This window comes from Nyctibius grandis, chromosome 6, assembly GCF_013368605.1.
Source record: "Nyctibius grandis isolate bNycGra1 chromosome 6, bNycGra1.pri, whole genome shotgun sequence".
NCBI classification, from domain to species: Eukaryota; Metazoa; Chordata; class Aves; order Nyctibiiformes; family Nyctibiidae; genus Nyctibius; species Nyctibius grandis.
The window spans coordinates 31,778,367-31,797,610 of NC_090663.1; the positions used below are offsets into that span (position 1 = coordinate 31,778,367).

General features: G+C 41.5%; 2 protein-coding genes across 8 annotated transcripts in view; one reads left to right on the forward strand and one right to left on the reverse strand.

Annotated features, from left to right (window-relative positions):
• FIP1L1 (factor interacting with PAPOLA and CPSF1) overlaps positions 1-4,967 on the forward strand; it is a 44,642-nt gene extending 39,675 nt beyond the window's left edge. For all 6 annotated transcript variants that reach the window (XM_068403522.1, XM_068403523.1, XM_068403525.1 and 3 more), the window contains 2 exons: positions 3,769-3,912; positions 4,645-4,967. In XM_068403522.1, coding sequence (XP_068259623.1) covers positions 3,769-3,912; positions 4,645-4,792 — 292 coding nt within the window. In that variant the 3' untranslated portion in view covers positions 4,793-4,967. The remainder of the gene's footprint in view (positions 1-3,768; positions 3,913-4,644) is intronic.
• A 1,192-nt stretch (positions 4,968-6,159) lies between these two features.
• LNX1 (ligand of numb-protein X 1) overlaps positions 6,160-19,244 on the reverse strand; it is a 73,816-nt gene continuing 60,731 nt past the window's right edge. For both annotated transcript variants that reach the window (XM_068403517.1, XM_068403518.1), the window contains exons 7-10: positions 16,534-16,711; positions 14,379-14,607; positions 7,244-7,402; positions 6,160-6,528 (exon numbers count right to left, since the gene is read on the reverse strand). In XM_068403517.1, the coding sequence (XP_068259618.1) occupies positions 6,393-6,528; positions 7,244-7,402; positions 14,379-14,607; positions 16,534-16,711 (702 nt within the window). In that variant the 3' untranslated portion in view covers positions 6,160-6,392. The remainder of the gene's footprint in view (positions 6,529-7,243; positions 7,403-14,378; positions 14,608-16,533; positions 16,712-19,244) is intronic.

Below are 19,244 nucleotides of genomic sequence, written 5' to 3' on the forward strand. Positions count from 1 at the left end.
ATAATCACAGAAAGAGTGACCAGATGGTAAGACAGGTTGCAGAGAGAGGTTGTGGAATCTCCAGCCTTGGAAATACTCAAAACTTGACTAAACAAGGCCCTGAGCAACCTGACCAGACTTCTGAGTTAGCCCTGTGTTGAGGAGGGGATAGCCCAAGTGACCTCCACGAAGTCTCTTCCAGCCTAAGTCCTTCTGTGATTCTTTGTTGAAGGGTTTTTGAATACATGGGAAAGATTTTTGAATATAGATGTCAGAAGTTAGACATTTCTACCGAGGTGAGATCTCCTGATTTGTGAGGTTAATAGCTTGTAGTCTGTTTTGAAAAAGTAACCAAAGGTGTAGAGAGCGAAGATTTTATGGATTGGTTTTGGGCTTATTTGCCAGGAGGGCACAGGTCCTCTTCCACATGTCAAAGATTGTAGTGCTCTCAAGGCTGTCCCTGGAAGGCTTTGATAACTGTAACGTAAGCCCAGATACAAAACAGGGAGGAGATCCCTGGTGTAACATTGGGTACATTGCATTTATTCCTGTTTCTGAAAGCTCCCAACATACTGGACTTGGCAGACTGATTTTTTACTTTACATAGAGAAAGATTGTTTACTTTCAGACACACTTACAAGCTGTCGGGGTTTCTTAGTAGTTTGCCAAAATAAGGTTTAAAGAGGTGTATCAATACTGTTTTTAACCTTTTCTACAGTGTTTTAAAGTAGTTGTGTAACAGAGCAAATCCAGACTGTGGGTTAACAGTAAAGGTTTTGGCTGTCAGCCGTGAAACCAAGCTGTAAGTCTGTAAGTAGCCATCTAATTTCTTATGGCAAGCTCATCAGAAGGCAGTGTTAGACATTCAGATTTTAACTTTTTAATTAGATACTGATCATCAAAATGTTGGTTCTGGGAAGTAATATCAGATCCTGGGAGTAAAGTATAGTTGAATTGGTTCTGCCTTTTTCTCTCCCTGCAAGCCTGCAGAAAGGTAAGGCTCCTAAAATTGTGATGACTAGTGGCACTTTAAAGGTGTGTTAGTACAGGAATCCCATGTCTAACAAAGATTTTCAGTTGTTGTTCAAATCAGACTTTACCTTTGGTTATAACTTTTGGTAGCTTTCAGAACCTAAATTTAATTTCTTTTTTAACATATATTTTTACTATTCTAAAACCGAGCTTTACAATTAGACTTCACCAGTCACTTGCTATCTTTATGGTGCTGCTTTATTATGCACCAACTTAAGACCCACTTCAAACATAGATCAAATGAAGAGTGTCATTCTGAGCTGCAAAACTAACTGCTATGTAAGCGAGGCTAGTCTTCAGTGTGACTTGCTCTAGAAACCAGCAGTTGATATCAACCTTCATCTTTCTGTGACATTTAAGAAATCTCTTCTAATTGTTGGTTTTACCGCTTTCCCTGAAGCCTTGAGTTAGTTTCTTGTGAGAAGAAATGCTCAGTAGAAAGGGATTTGGATTGTCTATGTCTCCCCTACATTTCCCTCATTCCCCTGGTAGTAGGGTAGAAACTTGGGGGTAAAACAATAGTAAATGATCGATACAGATAGAAACAGGTTAAAGGCATAGGACTTGATGTTTCAGCATTGTTAGATTTGGGGGATTTGTTTTTCCCCTGCTCTCCACCCCCAACTGCTTTAGTTTGCCTGTCTGGGTTTTTGACATCTCAGTGGAGCAAGTGAATTTATTTTCACACCCTGGACTATAACCTAGGGTGCCTTAAGCTGGCTGTGGAGTAGTATGGTCAGAATTCATGTTCTGTGGCTCTACTGCCTTCATTTTTTATAAGTTGATGTGCCTCTGTTGTAGGGTTTTCTTGTGGGAAGTACCCGTTAGATTTAACATAGTCTTTAAAAAAAGTGTTTAATGCAGTTGAATTTTGGTTTTGTCTTAAGAGGGAGACAATAGTTAAGAGAAGTGATAGTGGCATGGTGGCTGTGAGGATTACTGAGCACTGGCACAGGTTGGCCAGAGAGGTTGTGGAGTCTCCATCCTTGGAGATATCCAAAAGCCATCTGGGTAGGGTCCTGGTAGCCCTGCTTGAGCAGGAGTTTGGAGCAGATGACCTCCAGTCATGTCTTCCAACCTCAACCATTCTGTGATCTGTCACAAATGTACTTTGCAGGATTTGGTCAGCTTACTCTCAGATCTGTAGTTGTAAGTGCATTACAAAATCTTACAAATATTATAAGATTTTATAACAATACTGGCCCTAATCAATGCAGTCATATTACTCAGTGACAAATCATAACTTTGAGTTCTTTAATAATAGCTGTAGTTTTCCTGATTTTGATATGTGAATATTTTTAATGTCCCTGAGAAAAAACAGGGTTTTCTGTAGCATGTTCAGTGCTTCTCTCCAATGTCTTAAATTGCTAATTTTTGAAATATGCTTCATGATACAATCATACACAGTTTCATAGAAAGACTAGTGCTGTTGCTTCAGGTGTTCCCCCTTCTCGCTCTGAGTTTTTATGTATAGCTGTAATAATCACTAATGTAATGTCTTCACTTGGGAAATGGCCACAGGATCCAAGTTATGGCAGATAAAATTGTTTTGATCTAAGTTCTCACTGCTCCAGGACATGAGAAATCTCTTTAGGCTTGAGCTGTTCTCCTTGTCCGATCTGTCTGATCTGTTTTGCTGCTGTCAGGGACCTTAGGAAGAGACTTTATTTTATGGTAAATGTTGGCAAAGATGGAAAGCATGAAACACTTGGGTTTTGTCAGCTTAATAGTATCTAAATTGTTACTTGTTTTAATTACTGCATCAGAAAGCCTGGTCACATTGTGCCTGCCTTTAGGACTTGGTAGGGATCTTCCAAACTATGGTTACGAAGACTTCATGTGATATATAAATAGTTACAGTAAGTTCATTTGTATTGAAGTCTCATTGTTAAATGACACTGGACGGTATATCTGGGCAGGATTTTCTTGGTAGAGGAATGATAAAATGAGCATGCCTTTTGAAGCTGTGCTAATGTAGCATTTGAGTGGTGTTGGCTAACTAGAAATACTGCTGTCATCATTATTTTTTTTAATTTCACTAAACTCTTAGAACTGCCCTTTTCATCAAGTCAAAATATGAAAATATATTCTTAAGTCAAGCCTTTAAATTCTTGTATAGCCTGTAATATTTAGGCATTTTGACCAACGTTGTGGCAGGGCAACACTCGTGGTAATCCAAGAGAGGAATGGAAGTAGAGACAGCATTGGCACTGGAGAGAAAATAATTTTAAAAGCAACCCAAAACATTGAGTATATTTTACTGTCAGTCTCTTTGCACCTAGTGTTTCCTTTCTTGAAGCTGATGTAAGGAAATAGATCAACTGTACCAAAATTTAATTTAACTTACCCAAATGGTGTAATAGTCAAAAAGTGTGCTGATAAGTGTTGAGCGTTACACACACTGATCTGAAAACATCACTGAAGTTTATGTAGGATTGTACTTCGTTCGCAGCTAGATACAGGTTTAAGCTAACTGCTTGGTAACTCCTGTATAAACTTAATGTGACACTGTTGTATTCTTTTTCCCATTTTTATTGAACAATCCCCTTTCAAAATTGCATTATCTACGGAAGTCTAGTGTGTAAGGTGAAGAGCTTACATGTCCTTTTAGCATATGTTGTGGATCTCGTTTAGAAACCCAGAAGCAACATTAAGATTTTTCTGTCATTTTTCCTGAGAGTGTGTAAGAATTTCTTTTTTTAATATATATATACTGCTTGGTGTTACTGTCCTGAAAATATCTTCTCTTTGAATCAGTGATGAAGAACGATACAGATACAGAGACAGAGACTATGCAGAAAGAGGCTATGACCGCCATAGAACAAGTAGAGAAAAAGAAGACAGACATAGAGACAGGAGACACAGAGAGAAGGAAGAGACTAGACACAAGTCATCTCGAAGGTTTGATTTTTTTTTTTTATAGGATACGAAAGACTTGACCAGCTTAAAAAAAAACAACTTTTAAAAGAACCCCAAACAAACTGGAGTTTTGTGGAAAGACTATAAACACTTAGATGTACTACTTGGAACAAGTCTGCCATATAAAATGTGGACAGTCAAAAAGCAATGTTGGCCGCGGGTAATTTCATATTGAATGATGTATGTGACAGTCAGAGCTAGTGAACAGAAGTTATGAATTTGGGGAAAGAAGGATAAAAAAGGTGGGTCAGAAACAGGTGGAGTGAAGCTGACATTCAGCAGCATTAACGTAAGAACTCAACAGTGATTCTTAGTAAAATAACTCTCATGGTCACTTAATAGAAATCGTTCAACTTGATCCTTTTTAAGTTAGAAATAAAAGTTAAGTCCAGGGAAGGGAGTCAATAAGAATGTTAAACCATTAAAGGGATGCAGTAGGGACATGACATTATTAAAAGTATTGCTATTAGAATATGGGTTAAAAATGTGAAAAATCATTCCAGTTTCCCAACAAAAAGTGCAGGATGGGTGGATGTATGTACCATTCCATCAAAAATTCAGTTTGGCACTGACATCCAAGTACTGTATGGGTCGGAACAGGAGCAGGTGCCAGTTTTCAAATACAAATGCAAAGGCTGGTTTTTTTTCATACTCTGTAATTAAATGGGGCCTGAAGTGTCATCCAATTGTTTGAGGTATTTTTTCTCTCTTTAGTAACAGCAGACGCCGTCACGACAGTGAAGAAGCGGACAGCCACAGAAGGCACAAACACAAAAAGTCCAAAAGAAGCAAAGAAGGAAAAGAAGCCAGCAGTGAACCTGCTCCTGAACAGGAAAACACTGAAGCTGCCCCTGTGGAATAGGCTTGTGTGATTTTTGCCTACTTGCATATATATTAGTGCCAGAAATAGATTACTATAAATCTCGTTATTTTTCTGGGTATTAAAATAATTTGTTCTTAATCTTGTTCTGTTAGTTTGAAATCAAAGGTTACTTTGGTTTTTTTGAAAATAAAAGAATGAATTTTTCATGTTAAGATTCCGGGATTGACTTTGTCTTTTAAGAAACAGTGAGAAAACATCTTACAGCTAGAGGCTTATGCTCTTACAATATACGTTGGCCTTAAATTCTTTGTATTAAATTATCTCCTTTTTTCATAAGCCAATGGGAAGATCATTCTTTTACTGACTTTAGAAGTGTGCATTCACTTTATTATGTACTGACATCTGGAACAGCTGGGGTTTAGTATAGCTTTTAGAGTTCATATTTGAAAAGGTCATCCTTTACTACAGGGACAGGCAGGAATTGCAGACTCTTCAAGAACCTTGTACTAAGGTGAAATGAAAAAAAATTAGGGGAACTGGGAAAGCTGCTGATTGTTCTTAGTTTGACGGAGCACTGCGTGTGGTGATCATACACTTGGTAATTATGTCTGGTTTGTGTGAGTGCATAAGGGTGAATTAAGCTGGATAATCATCCATGCTGCTTTTTGTTGGCTTAAGAGAAAGTTTGGTTTAGTCTTTGTTTTAGGGGAACAGCTGTCCTTAACATGATAAAGATTAACAAACATATCCTCTTCCCATTGCTAGCTTGTGAGCTAAAAATAAGACTTTGGGACATGGGTAATTTGCAGAGAAAGGCGAAGAACTATTTTAAGAAAAATATAAGACTACCATCACTTTCAGATTCACTCCATCCAGAACAGTATCAAGTGCGATTGGCATGGCAGTCCTGCAAAAATTGTACTGCTCTGTCAGGGTGCTATTTAGAAGACTTACTTGATGGTATTAGCAGGGTGCAGTGTACTTCCTTAAAAACAATAATTCTATATAAAAATCCTAGATTTAATAGTATTAATCAAAACATACAAGGGCAACTAGGTTGTTTGGTTTGGGATGAAAATAACATCTGTACAAGTACACAGTTACAGTTATTATTAATTATTTTAGAAATTTAATTCACAGTTTTACAGACTAACAAACAGTACTTGAAAGTCTTGAAAATACCAGCTTCATGCTGACCGTGAAAAGGTACACATAATCAAAGTGCTATTAATGTGTTGGATAAAAACCTTCACCTGATTTTTGCAACTAGAAAAATTGCAAGAAATTCTTCCATAAGTTATTTAAGGGTTTCTTTTTGTAAATCAAAATAAAGTGGGTGAGCAGGAGATGCTGCTTCTTAGATTTCATTATTATTATAATGCATTAAATATATATACGTATAAAAAAAGAACCTTAAGAACACGGGGAAGGAAAGACTTAAGTCTGTAGCTTACATCACTCTGAAGTGGTTTTCTGACAGGTGTCCTTGCTTTGCTTAACTTGAATTTTCTTGACATGCAGGTTGAAATTTCACAAACCTTTTCTTCATAAACACATACCTGACGCCCCCAAAAAACAAAGACTGGTGTTTCTTTTTTTTCTGTGTTAAATTACTTGTTACTTTCCATGAAGACTTGTTTTATAAAAAAGTGCCAGGCCAGGACACAATTGTGAGAGTTATTTTTCCTTTCAGTTCTTTGAGCATCCTTGCCAAGCAGACATGCATCATTCCTGATGTGTTCCTGCCATTGACAGCAAGGAGGATGTCACCGCATCTGAAAAACCAAAGGCAAATATGAGAGAACAATTAAAGAAGGTGACTTTTTATCTTAAACATTTGCAAATGCCAAAGCATGTCCTTAAGCTGTGAGGAAGGGGTAGAAATGAGTATTACTATTCCTTCTCTGGCTAACGGCTGTTCATGGATAAGGGAATAAAGCAGGTGAAAATACTTCACTTGTTTTCTTTTTTTTTTCCTTACAACTTTATAATTAATTAGGCATATTTGAAAGAAAATAGGATATAGTTCTTTCAGGTGGGAATGACCTGTGTTCTGAACAAACTATGTTTTAAGACTAATTAATTGATTTCATTTTGCTCCATAATTCTGCATTTACTTTCTTAAATTGTATTGGTGTTTGCAGGGAAGGTTGTTGGTTGGTTGATTGGGGATTTTTTGAGCTGGGGATGTGGGAAAGCTTCTCTGTGCTGGCATGCTTTGTACTACCCCAGAGGTCAAACTGGCTTATCTTTATACTTATTCGTCTAGTAGTGATTGCTAGACATCTGAAAACTATGAAGGCAAATCTATTAAAGTTCAGGACACTTATGTCCTATTTCCAGATCTGTCAGAGTTAGTTTTGTGTCAATGAGTCCTATTTTTCCCCCTATACTGTCTTCATGAAAACTTGTTTTAAAAAAAAAAACCCATAAATGAACTAGATGAAAGACTGACTTAGATGCTACTTTTCATTAGATAGTTATCATTACCTAATTCTGCCATCGTTATATGCTGGTGTTCCCCCAACAATGGATTTGATAAAGAATGGTTTGTTCCCAGTATGTTCTTCATAACCTCCTACGATGCTGAAGCCAAGACTTCCAGCTGTATTTCTTCGTAATACAATTTCTTTGCAGCTGTACAAATACCTGAAACAAAGCAGTGTAATTAAATGTCGTATGGTTAACTTTAGATTCTAATGAATCATTAATGGTGAATCTGCCTTTTCATACACTTGTAGAGTGTTTTGCAGATGCAAAACAGCACTAAAGTTCTACTGTATCGGACACCTACAGTTCCGTTCTGTTCTTGTAGTACTGCTTTCCACAACCAGTTATTCTGAAAGTAAAATTACTGGGTAATCTTGGGGTTAAAATATTAAGTTTTTTCATAGAGTAAGAATTTATGCAAATGACCTACTTGCAATTGAAAGTGATGGAGAAAAACACTTAGCTGAGACTGGATTTAATATTTGTAAACCATCATTCCAGAAACTGTATTTCACCTACCTTGTACAGTCGAGTGACTTGTTTTATCTTCCAGGTAAGAACCTGTATGTGATTAACTGTCTCAAAAATGATCAGGCATTTATTATGGTGGTACATGTCAAAGCTAAATGATTTCAAGGCCAATGAAATGAGCCAGAATTCCAAAAATTACAGAGATGACACAAAGAAGAGTACCAGTGGAAGAAGGGATCCTGAGCTTTTCTTGTCAAGTAATGTGGTAAGTCGCAGTGTGGAAGACAAGAGAAGCCTACCCATGTCAGTCAGTGCTTTGGAGTACCAAGACTGCTGTCAAGAAGATAGCTTGTCCTCACTATAATGATTAACACAAGATTTTATGGTAAGAGAGCTGAAATCTGCTTCTCCCTGTTTGTCTCTTGAATGTATTTTATGATACTGTAAGTTATGCCGAGTCAAAGCTTAGCTGGAACAAGGAATAGGGGAAAGCAAGAGTAGTAAGGTTATTAGACTCTTAACACTTTGCCTGTTGCTCTGAGTATATTAGTTTCAATACCAGGTTTGTTTTGTTTTTTTTAACCAAGCAGGAAAAAACCCTACTTAATTTCATTAGTTACAGAGCAACAGAAATTTCTATCCTTATTACTTAACTCACTCATCATTAGCAGTGTACCCAGAAATGATTGAAGAGCCTGAAAATCCTTTTGCTATTCCAAATCTGAAATTATAGGCTGGTCTACAGCAAGCAACTGTTACAAGCTCTATTCAGAGACTCTTCAGGTTTCTAAGAAACAACTGACACTTCTTCTGTAGAAGGATAAATAACTGTATCTTAAAGACCAATATGTCTGTCTAGCTTTTTAAAAATTTTATTTGTCAAATAATGCTTTTGCTGTGTTTCACAGCAGGATTTTATAGTAACACTAGATTAGTCCCCCAAGACCTACAAATATTCACCTGCTGCCAGGATGGTAGGTATATAATATTTGTACAAGAATTCACTGGCTGCTAATGTAAGAAACAGGTGACATTTGCTGCTTTCCTCAGCAGCCAGGCATTATTACTTTACCATCTGTGGCTTCTTCAATGTGCAAAATCACTTAAACCCTCTGTGTTTGATGGTACTTATCAAGGTCATGACCAAGCGATGCCAGGATTCAGCCATTAGTGCTATTACCTAGTGTTGATTTTGGGGGGCAGGGTCTCTGCTGCCCCATGCTATGCTCACTGCCTTCAGGAGGACATCGCTGAAGTTGAACGGCAATCAGCTAAATCTTAACGCCCTAGAAAAGAAATAGCTGACCAGGTAAAGACATAAGAAGAAAATGCAGTGAAGACAGACAAGGCTTACATACATTCTGTACCTACAGTCTGCAAGATTATCAGTTACACAGTCTCCATCAGTCCAGAAAGGAGAAATATATATTTGCTGTCAAAGTGTATGCTAGATATAAGTAAAATAAACACAGCGTACTAGCATTAGGATTGTTTTCTCAGCCAGAGCAGAAGAAACACACGGGAAGCAAGGAGCAGCAGAGAGCAACTCCTCTGTCCTGACGGCAACCCCCTGTGCTGCCTGTCACCTTATTGAAGTGACAGAGTGTAACCTGCTGTGACAAGAAGGCAGTGGAGACCAGGAAGGCGGGAGGAGAGGTGCTGGAATGAAGCTGAGTATTGGAAAAGGGGGGAAAAGTGTTTTCCCAAAGTTTACATGTTTGTCATCTTTGGTTCCCAATACCCCAATGGATAATTAAATGTTTTAAGTTAAAGTCCCCAAGCCAAGTCTGTTTTGCCCACAACAGTAATGGGTGAGTGATTTCCCTGTCTTTACTTTGACCCACGAGTTTTCTCACTCTTGTTCTTCCTAAGTTCTGTTGTCCTGCTGTGGCTGTTGAGCTGTGCGGGTGCCTGGTGCAGGCTGCTCCAACCCATCACACTGGCTGCAGCTAGAGATTGACTCTTGACAGAATAGGAGTGGCTAGCTGGTGTTTATGCCTTTAAATTGATGTTTCCTTATCTCCATCCTATGGGATAAAGGGTATAAACATGGCAGTGTGACGTCCATCGGCAGTTCATTAGTGCTGTCAGAAATGTGACAAGGATGCTGGGAGGCAGGGTGTGCAAAGCTGAGCTATGTGTAACGCGGGTACTGCTTGCTCCGAACAGGATAGTACGTAAGCAGAGATGCCTGCTCTGCCTCAGCAGAGAGCAGCCCAAGGGGAGTTAGTTCATTTCGGTCTGTTTATGGCTGTGTAGTAATAAAGACAAGCTAGAAAGCGCCACAGAGAGAAAGTGAAATAAGTACTTGCGTCATCCGAAGATGCTTAGTGTGTTTGAGTAGATTACTTCTTTGCGGTAATGAAAGCCTCAGTGTATGTGTTTTGACCCAGTTAAAACTGCCATAATCCACTAAACTGCAACCAATCCAAGCAGAACCGTTTTCTGCCTTGGAAGAGAGCGGCTCGCAGTCTTCTGCCTCGATCTGTAAATACTCCAAAAGCTGAGGACAGGGAGGAATTTATGTGTGAACTTGCCTCAGATTCAAGACTTGAGGATAAACAGTGTCTAGACACAGGGTCCTATCATAAGAAATACTACAACTGAGCATTGGTTACTGATGCAAGAGGAATTTAAAAGTGCCTGTTTTCAAGTAGTTAAATGTACAATTTCCTGCTGCTTTTCAGGAAGTGTAAGTAGCCTTTTGCTCTGGGAATCAAACCCAGCCTGACTTCAGGAGGACTTCAGCAATAACAGCTATGAAAAGCCTGACTCCCTCCCCCTGCTCCATCACAGCAGATGACTCCCAGCAGAGCCCTGCAGCCTGGATGGAGTTAATTTGGGGGAGTTTCTGTCCTAGTTCCATGTTTCACATCCAGTTCTACCCCTGGTTTGGAGAATGACTTTGGCCACCTCCCGTCTTTCTCATCTCAATTTGCAGATGAAGAAAAGCACTCGTGTGAAGTACTAATGTTTGTAAATGTTGGACAGGGTGATCTGTAGCGTATTTTTAAGTGCTAGCTGGGGGAAGGAAATGTGAGGAGAGCAAAGAAAAGGGAGCAGGAAAACAAGCAAGAGTAGAAGAAACACGGGGCTGGGGAAACGCTTTTTGCCATCTGCTCCACATTATTTTCTTTGTGCATGCTTCACAACGTTTTCCTCCAACAATAATGGAGACCTGTCTTCCTCAACAACAAACAATTCAATTAGCTACCCTGAAATATGTTTTTGGGCAGGAATGCTTAAGGTCCTGCACCACTGCTTCCTCCCCACGCCCAGCCCGCAGCCCCTCGGCTCGCACGCGGTCCAAGTTTTGACAGATGTCAGATGCACATGTGTGGCTATTTTATAACTGCCACATATTGGATTGTACTACAGAAAGAATAGAGGAGTTGTTTATGTACTATCAAGCCATATAAAAGTGACCGAGGCCAATTTTAAGATCTCGGAAGAGAAGGGCTGAAATTTAAGTGAGATCCACAAATGTTAAATTATGCAAGACGGCTTTCCCAAGGCTTTGAGCTTTGGAGCGAGGAGTCGGATGACCTGTCTGATTTCTGCTGCTACTGATCCAGATAAATAGTGTAATTCCCCAACTCTCAATATTTGTGCCTCTTGTCCATGTGCATCGCTGTAATGTGAATGCAGTCCTTGGGAAAGGGGCAAGTTCTGCGCTAGCACAGAGAATTAGGCATTTACAGCACACCAGCCTCAAAAGTGAGGAAGGCACACTTAATCATGTAGCTGTTACTAATGTTTGCCTGTTTTCTACTTCGTAAGTCATGGACAGAGGTCTGTAGACATCCTCTAGTGTTTAGCTCAACTCAGCACATTTTGTGGGACCATTCTTATAGGATTTTAATCAAAACTCCATGTTTTTTGAACATGAAAGGAAAGACTCTCCTCTCTTGGTTTCCTGAGCCCGTGTCCTGCTCTAAGCCGCGATGTCGGGCTGCCTCTGTGCTCCCCACCTTGCCTTGTTTGCTGTGAACAGATGATAGTCACACTGCACTGCCATGGTTTGTCTAGAGACACATCTTTCCCTTCTTGACAGAATTTAAAGAATCCACCATCCAGCCACCTCCTTTTTTTTTTTTTTTTTTTTTAATTGTGCCTGTTCCTGGCCTACCAGTGTTACCACCTTTTCTATTTGTTCAGTTTTCCTTATGTAGGTGGTTCCCATCCTGCCCTTCTTCCCAAATACCTTGCATGATCCTGTATAGTCACGATTTTGACATTTCTACTTTTCCATCATCTTAGACTGATGGAAATATTCTTAGACTTACATGCCTTGGAGCAGTCCCTCTGGTAAATGGTATGGCTTTACTAATGTCATCACAGTTTTAATTAAGGTAGGTGAATCTTCACCATCTTGCCCCATAGTTGCACATCAGGCACCTTTACCAAGATGGACCTGTCAGATGTGTGTCTGGACAGAGAAGAATTTTCTGTAACAGTTTAGAAAGCATCATGAGACTGCTGGCAATACCTTGAGATCTAGTGGGATGTGATCCTTGCCAAAAGCAAACTGAAAGCCAGATAGGGAAAGGTTAAATGCTTAGACTGGAGGGAAATGAGTTAATGTGATACACATCCTGGTGAAAGGACTTACTGAAGGACTTCCAGATCTCTGGTGTGGGCCCTGCGGAATCAGTGCAAGAGTAAGAGGGTAAGCACACTCATGCTGGGGAAGACAGAAGGGTCTGATAATACCTAATGAGCAAACCCAAACGTGATCCTAGTGCCCGTACTCAGCCAACTGGCTACTAATAAGGATGCAGTGTACCTTTGTTACTGTCACATCTAATCAGTGCTGGTCCCTGCCTTAGTCTGATGTTCAGCGCAGTGTACCAGCTCAGCATACGAATCCCCCTACTTTGGCAGCGAAGGGCCGCACTGTGCTCTGTGCACGGGGTCGCAGCTGGGGATAGAGTTACAATGAACTCCTGTCTTCAGCCTTGCCAACACTGGGGCTGGTTTTCCTTCAGACAAAGGGGTGGGAATAGCTTCACACACACAGCCTTTGGAGGTAGGGAATAAAGTGAGCTTAGAGACCACTTTTAAAATGGGAAAAAAACACCTTTTCTTCCCAAACTTCAATGCAGAACTGACTGATGTGAACCCTGGGTGCAAGTCTGCAGTACTCTGTCCTTCATCTCTGTCACCTTGCTGAGGACATGGGGACTTCAGGCAGCTGTGGGTAGAAGATGATGACCAGGCAGCTCAGGTTTTCTGTACAGCACAGCGAAGGTGGGGTTAGGCATAGGCAGGGTGCAATTGTTTCAGCCTGTCTAACAATGGATGGTGATTGAAGGCAAAACTCAGCATGGCAGACTGCAGCATCTATAAGGCCTCTAGCCTGCTGCTCTCTCTCTGCTGGGAGCGTTACCTGTGCTCCAGTGCCTTCATGTTGGTGCGTAGCTAATCAAGCTCAGGGGTGTAGAAGAAGTGAGCAGGAATGAGGACCTCCCTGGGCCTGCCTGTCTGCAGTGAGACTGGGTGAGAAAAGTTTACCATTGCCTGGGGTAGCAAGTGTTAAGCCATCCGTTTACTGCTTTTTCTGTTTACTGGTTTTCTTTCACAGGAATAAGTACATAGTTCTCTGCTGGATGAGGAACCTTTAATCTGTGGACACACAGCCTGCCTTCTGCTCTTGCAGTACTTCAGCACATATTACACAGTCATTAGCCACAGACCAAGCCCCGAAACACATCTGGCCCTCACAGCAGATCCTGCTACAGGGTGAATGAGCTTGAAACAGCTCAAGCCAGAAGAAGGAAAAGCATCTAACCTGCTATGCAAGACTGGGAAATGGAATCCTGAAACTGTACCTAGAGCAAAAGCCCCCCTGTTCTGCAGACCATCTTTTCATGTCCTCCCGTAAAAGAGAAAGACACGCTCTGACCTGTTACGAGGGCTAGGAGCATAGGCAAGGGTAACTTGTAAGCTAAATTCTTCATTCCTTAAAACTGAATACCAATTTCAACTGTGTGATGCTAGCATCACGTATTCACAGATTCACAACATGTCTTCCTTTAATACTTTATAAAATGTCGCTGAAGCTGCAGGTATACACCCTGCACACAGAGTGTGTTTGAGAGAACTTAATGATATGCGATATGGCTTTTATTATCCTTACCGAAATGACAACACAGCTGCTTCCTGTGTATGACAAATGTACTTCTTCCACTTGGGGGTGGGGTTAAAAGAGGTGATTCAGAGATACCGGCCAACTGCACGCACTTTGCAACATCTGGGCAAAGTTAAACAATTCAGCTGGATTTGGCTAAGGAGAAGGGCTGTGCAGCTTGAGAGCTGCAGGCGGGGTAGCTCTGCCTTCTGCAGGGTGGTCGAGCCTAGACCCCAGTTCAGCGAGCTCCTGTATCCCTGCAAGTTTTCCTTTCGCTCCCTAAGTGCCAGATATGTTTTAAAGGCTGGAACATTTCAGGATCCTTTCACCCCTTGCAAAGGGATCTGCGTGTCTATTTTTTCACGTACACGTACCCATTTACAAAAGCGAGGTATTTAGAGTCAAGTCTGCAACAGAGCCTGGATTTAATTAAGATGTCAGTGCAATGAATCAAGCCAAAAGAAAGAATTGCCAGAAAATACAAATCTTTCCTCCCACTCCCCTGCAGCAAGAGGATGTAATCTGTGGACTTACCGTGGCAGCCCCAGCCACATAACCCATGAAGGTGACCACTCGCTGCTCTCGGAGGTCGCCTGCATGGCCTCGGGGGATGGCAGGCAGCCCCGCTCCTCCTGGGCTTCGCACGCTCTCATCTCCAGGGCTTTGAGCACCACTGACGAGTTGGTGTTTTTCAGCAGGGCAACGGCCTCGCTCCGGGTGACCCCTGTCAGGTCAATCCCATTCACGTTCAGGAGGATGTCACCTGAGACCAATAAAACTGATTGATAAAAAACCCTGCAAGTGGTTCCAGGATCCCCTCCCCACCCCCACAAACAAAGAAGCCAAAGCCACGGCCAAAAACTTGCTGCCTGATGAGGCTGTTCATTAATCCTATCGTTTAACATGGATATGAAGCATATGCTAGTAAACATGCCACAGGCATGAGGGAAGGGACTAGATCACCGTACACAGGAGCATCGTTGGGCTGGATGGAGGCTTTGGTCCTGGTTTCTTGTCATGTCACATCCTACATCTGGAGCCTGACGGCACAGCTGGGGTCCTGCTGTACCAACAAGCTTTGCTGTGGGCACTTAATGCTAGTCCAGGTCTCCAAAGCCCACTTCTAGCTAACAACTTGTGTACTCAGCCTGAGCTTGAAACCTGAAAGCTCAAAGGTGGGTTTCTCCCAGCGCTCCCTAAGCTGAGGACTGCCGCTCCAGCGGGCTCTCAGTAAAGTTTGCTTTGCGGAATAGCATTATTATTTTAACGTTAATGCCTGTTTGAATGGCCGCAAGCCAAAACATCTTTCTGTGTGCCTTATTTATAATGTAGGCACAGCAGCTTCAGAGCAAAATGCAAAGATGACCTCAATTACTACAGGGAGAACAATAAAGACATCACTAATGTCATGCAAGCGGCCACAGTGCCAAGTGCTCCGCTACCGTCCGCAGCATGCTCCAATGCCAAGGCTCCCCTGGGTGCCCTTTGCGCTTCGCCTGCATTCTCCTCCAGGCAGCAGCTGTATTCACCGGCAGTCCAGGCAGCGCAACGTGAACATTAACCTCTTCTTGTGGTCTGCCCTGATGAGACAGACAGCAGCCTAAGGGCTGCTCTAAACCGTGGAGGCTTATGGCGCTGTTATGACATCATGTATGCATTTGTTTCTAATTTTATCAAATTAACTAGGCTGAATTTTCCACGTTGCCTCATGATAAATATTTTTTGGAAAATGTATCCCACTAAGAAGCAGTCATTTCCCAGCAGGAGGAAAGGGGGAACCTGCTGGTTTGCTCCTGTTGTCATGTTCTTACACAGGTTTTGATGAGCAGCCATAGCTCCTGCAAAGGGGAGGTTCCCACACATGCCAGTGGCAGGTGCTGCTACCCAGGCTCGTGGAGCTCACCTGGGCTGCAGCTATTCTGCCCCACTTTCAGGCGCCTTCACTTCCCTTGCACTGAGGATTTCCCTCCAGCTTCTGGGCAGCGACTGGGCTGAAGCTGAACATAAGGGATGAAGGGCAAGGGGACGGAGAGCTGTGTTGTTGCTGGATGCAGGGTACTGAGGTGCTTGGCTCTTGGAGATGTAACATCCTGAAAGCTGAGAGTTTCACCACTCCTCTGCTGCCTACCTATTCCCCCAAAACCCACTGATAAATTATGTTCCTCATCTTACTCTAAAGGCTTATTCATGCAGAGGGGGAGAAGCTACTAATTTTATCCCTCTGTTACATCAAAAGCCAAATGGAGTTATGAAGCCAATGTTTCCGGAGACGATATTGAGCCACAAGGCACTAAACTTGCTTCATATACGATGGGAATTCTGCTCCTTCGTATTTCTTTCAAAGCCACGAATGATATGACAAGCACAAAAATTTACATTAAAAACCCAAAGGTTGCCCAATGAAGAATTCAGTAGTTGAGAGATGGTGGTGCAAGCTCATTTTCCTGTGAAAAACTGTTCCTTTTTTTTTTTTTTCCTACCAGAATAGGCCTACACCCCACTTCACAGAGATGGTTACTGCTGCGTATTATACCTTTCCTGGGAGCTGACTTGAGACCCTCTAATCTGACGTGTCCCAAAATCTATGGGGTGGCTGAAGACATCAGGGTGTGATGCTCTTTCACTATCCCTCTGTTTTTCAAAGGAAGCCTTTGAAATAAAGCAGGCTTTCAAAATCCTCTCTTGTTACCTGTTTTTATCCTGCCGTCTCTGCTGATAACTCCTCCAGGCTCAACACTTATCACATAGACAGGCAAATCCCATTCCCGGTTAGATGCTCCGCCTGCTACAGTCATTCCCAGTGATTCTGTGTGATCTTTCCGGACAGCCACCACCTTCTCGTGACAGGTGACGGCATGAAGGGTGCTCTGTGATGGAGAAAACAGCAACAACCACAGTGGGCATGGGGACCTCCCCGACAGCTTTGGCGTTTTCTACTGAAATGAATATTCGCTGAGGGAATACCAAAGCACTTCGCAGCCACCTGCCAAGCTTGGCCAGATGGCAGGCATGGCTCTCTCCAGGGCTTTGGCATCTACAGAGTCAGAGCTACTGCCAAGATAATCCGTGTTTTAATAGCTAAAGTCAGGCACTGCTCCTGCCAGAATCAGAAGTGTTTTAGTGTTGAAACTAACTAAGAAGCAGATCTTTGAAATGTAAATAAGAAATGGGATTTAAAAAAAAATGTTCTTGTTATTAATATTACTAGTGGTCCTCATATGTTTGACTATCAGGTCACGGTTCTTATCTTGCTGCTTGCAGTCTGAACGTCATCTGTATATTTAATGAGAAACGGTCCACCTGGGTTAAAGGAATAAAACTCCTGGGGACAGACTAGAAGATAGACACTTCATTTGCTCTTCCAGGTTTCTGTGGTTCTGTAGAAGTTACTGGTGGGAATACACACAAAGAATATGTGTTTTGTGTTCAGGAAAAGAGAAGGATGTTTATAGAGTGAAGAGCCAGCAGCTTCCAGGGTGCTCTTCCTAGTGCTTGTGCTTAAAAGGTTACTTTGGGAGAGCCACCTCTACTGTCTGAGGACAGTCATCCCCTTATTCCTCCCCCTGAACATGAAAAGTTACATACACACCACTGGTCATGCAATGACTAGTGTATGAGCGAGGATGAAACAAACTCACAGGCAGCCTTGGGATGGAGAGGCAACATAAGCTCCAACAAAACCTGTGAACTGAATGTCACATTTACAACACATCCAGCTCTTACAGAAGAGTTTGAGACACAAGGACGCTTCTCCAGAAAATATGGATTTAAATGTTAATTGCTTTGAGTTCCTTAAGTATTTCACAAGCTGTACTCCTGGCATCAACTCCTGAAGATCTCAGCCCCTCCTGCAGGAACAGCACCATCCATTCAAAGCTCATATGCAGATATAACCGCATGCTGCTAAATACATTTCAAATGTATATTAAAAAAAAAACCCAACCTTCTCATTCACAAGTGTGACCTCATATTTATAATATGCAAAAAAAAAAAAATCTATAAAACTCATTTAAAAACACATTAATCTCTTCTCAGAAATTCGAGATCCCACAAAGACGTTCCACCCAGGGGCCAGCAGCACAGAAAGTGGAGCAGGCGAGTCCACGGCTGCTCCTGCGGTGATGACGATGGATGAAGGAAGACAGCAGCAAGAAGTTTTTATGGGAGTAGGGCAGGCTATATCTTCGTTTTGTGTTTTTTCTTAAAGGTATGTTTGGTGGAACTAACTCCCCATCAGGATTTCTGTGGTGCAATATTGACAACAAAACACAGAACCTTTTAGCAGCTTAGCAAAGGATCTCCAGATGCTTGAGCAGAACAGTGGCTGCCACAGAGCTCCAGGAACAAAAAGGCAAAGAGCTCAGTGGAAAAGGTCTTCTTTTAATCTCCAGGACAAAAACCAAACTGAAACAGTTGTTTGGACATGTCACATCTGATCCATGCAGAACACAGGCATTGTGTCAGAGTAATTGAGCTTATGGCTTGCGGATGAACCTAAAAATTTCTGGAGGTTTTACAACACTCCCTTTTAAAAAAGTATAAATGTTCCAGTCCAGATAATTTTAATCTTCAACCTTGGTCTTTAAGGTATAAATGTTTTAAATATAGTAGTTCTATCTGTGTGCAAACTAAACTTAATGTTTCATCCATGTTTGTGCAAAAACATTGTCCTTTTTCCCTTGGAAAGGAATGGCTTTCCATCAGGAAAAGGCCACTTTCTGAAGCATGTGGGATAATTTTCACAAAAATGCAACCTGACATTTTGTAGCAAAACATGGAATTGGAATTAGACTCTCAGCTCCGAGTGTTCAGAGCAATCCTGTTACTTATGCAGTATCCATCACATCTCAGATGCCAAAAACACTAGCTGATAAACTGGCTAATGCTCTATTTTTGAGGAATCAGTGCAGAGAGAAGCAGATTTTAAAGCAGAGCTTGGTAACAAATTGTCCTGTTACATTTCAATGAAGAATCATAAAAGTACTGGTACTTGTGTGCTCAACCATGTAGGACCAGTTTTCCTTTGAAGCTACTCTTCCACATGCCATTTTTTACATGGCTGTAGATAGAAAGGAATTGAGGCGACTTGGCTGAGACGAAGGCAGTGATGAAAGGAAAGTAAAGCCTTTCTTAGTAAACACACGTAGAGCTTTCTTGGAGGTACAACTGATAATGAGTAAACCAGTTAAAAGGCAATGTTTATCAGTGCCTGCATTTCAATGCATTCTCTTCTAAACAATTGTCCTTCTCTGTCGTTTTGAAGTGACCTCAGAGGTCAGGAGAAGAAAAACATAACAGTTCATCTCCTCCTCTTTTTAATTTTTTTCCTTTCTGTGTATTTACTGGAAAATAAATATTTACAGTAGATTATCACAACATCAAAGCCATGACACATGTCTT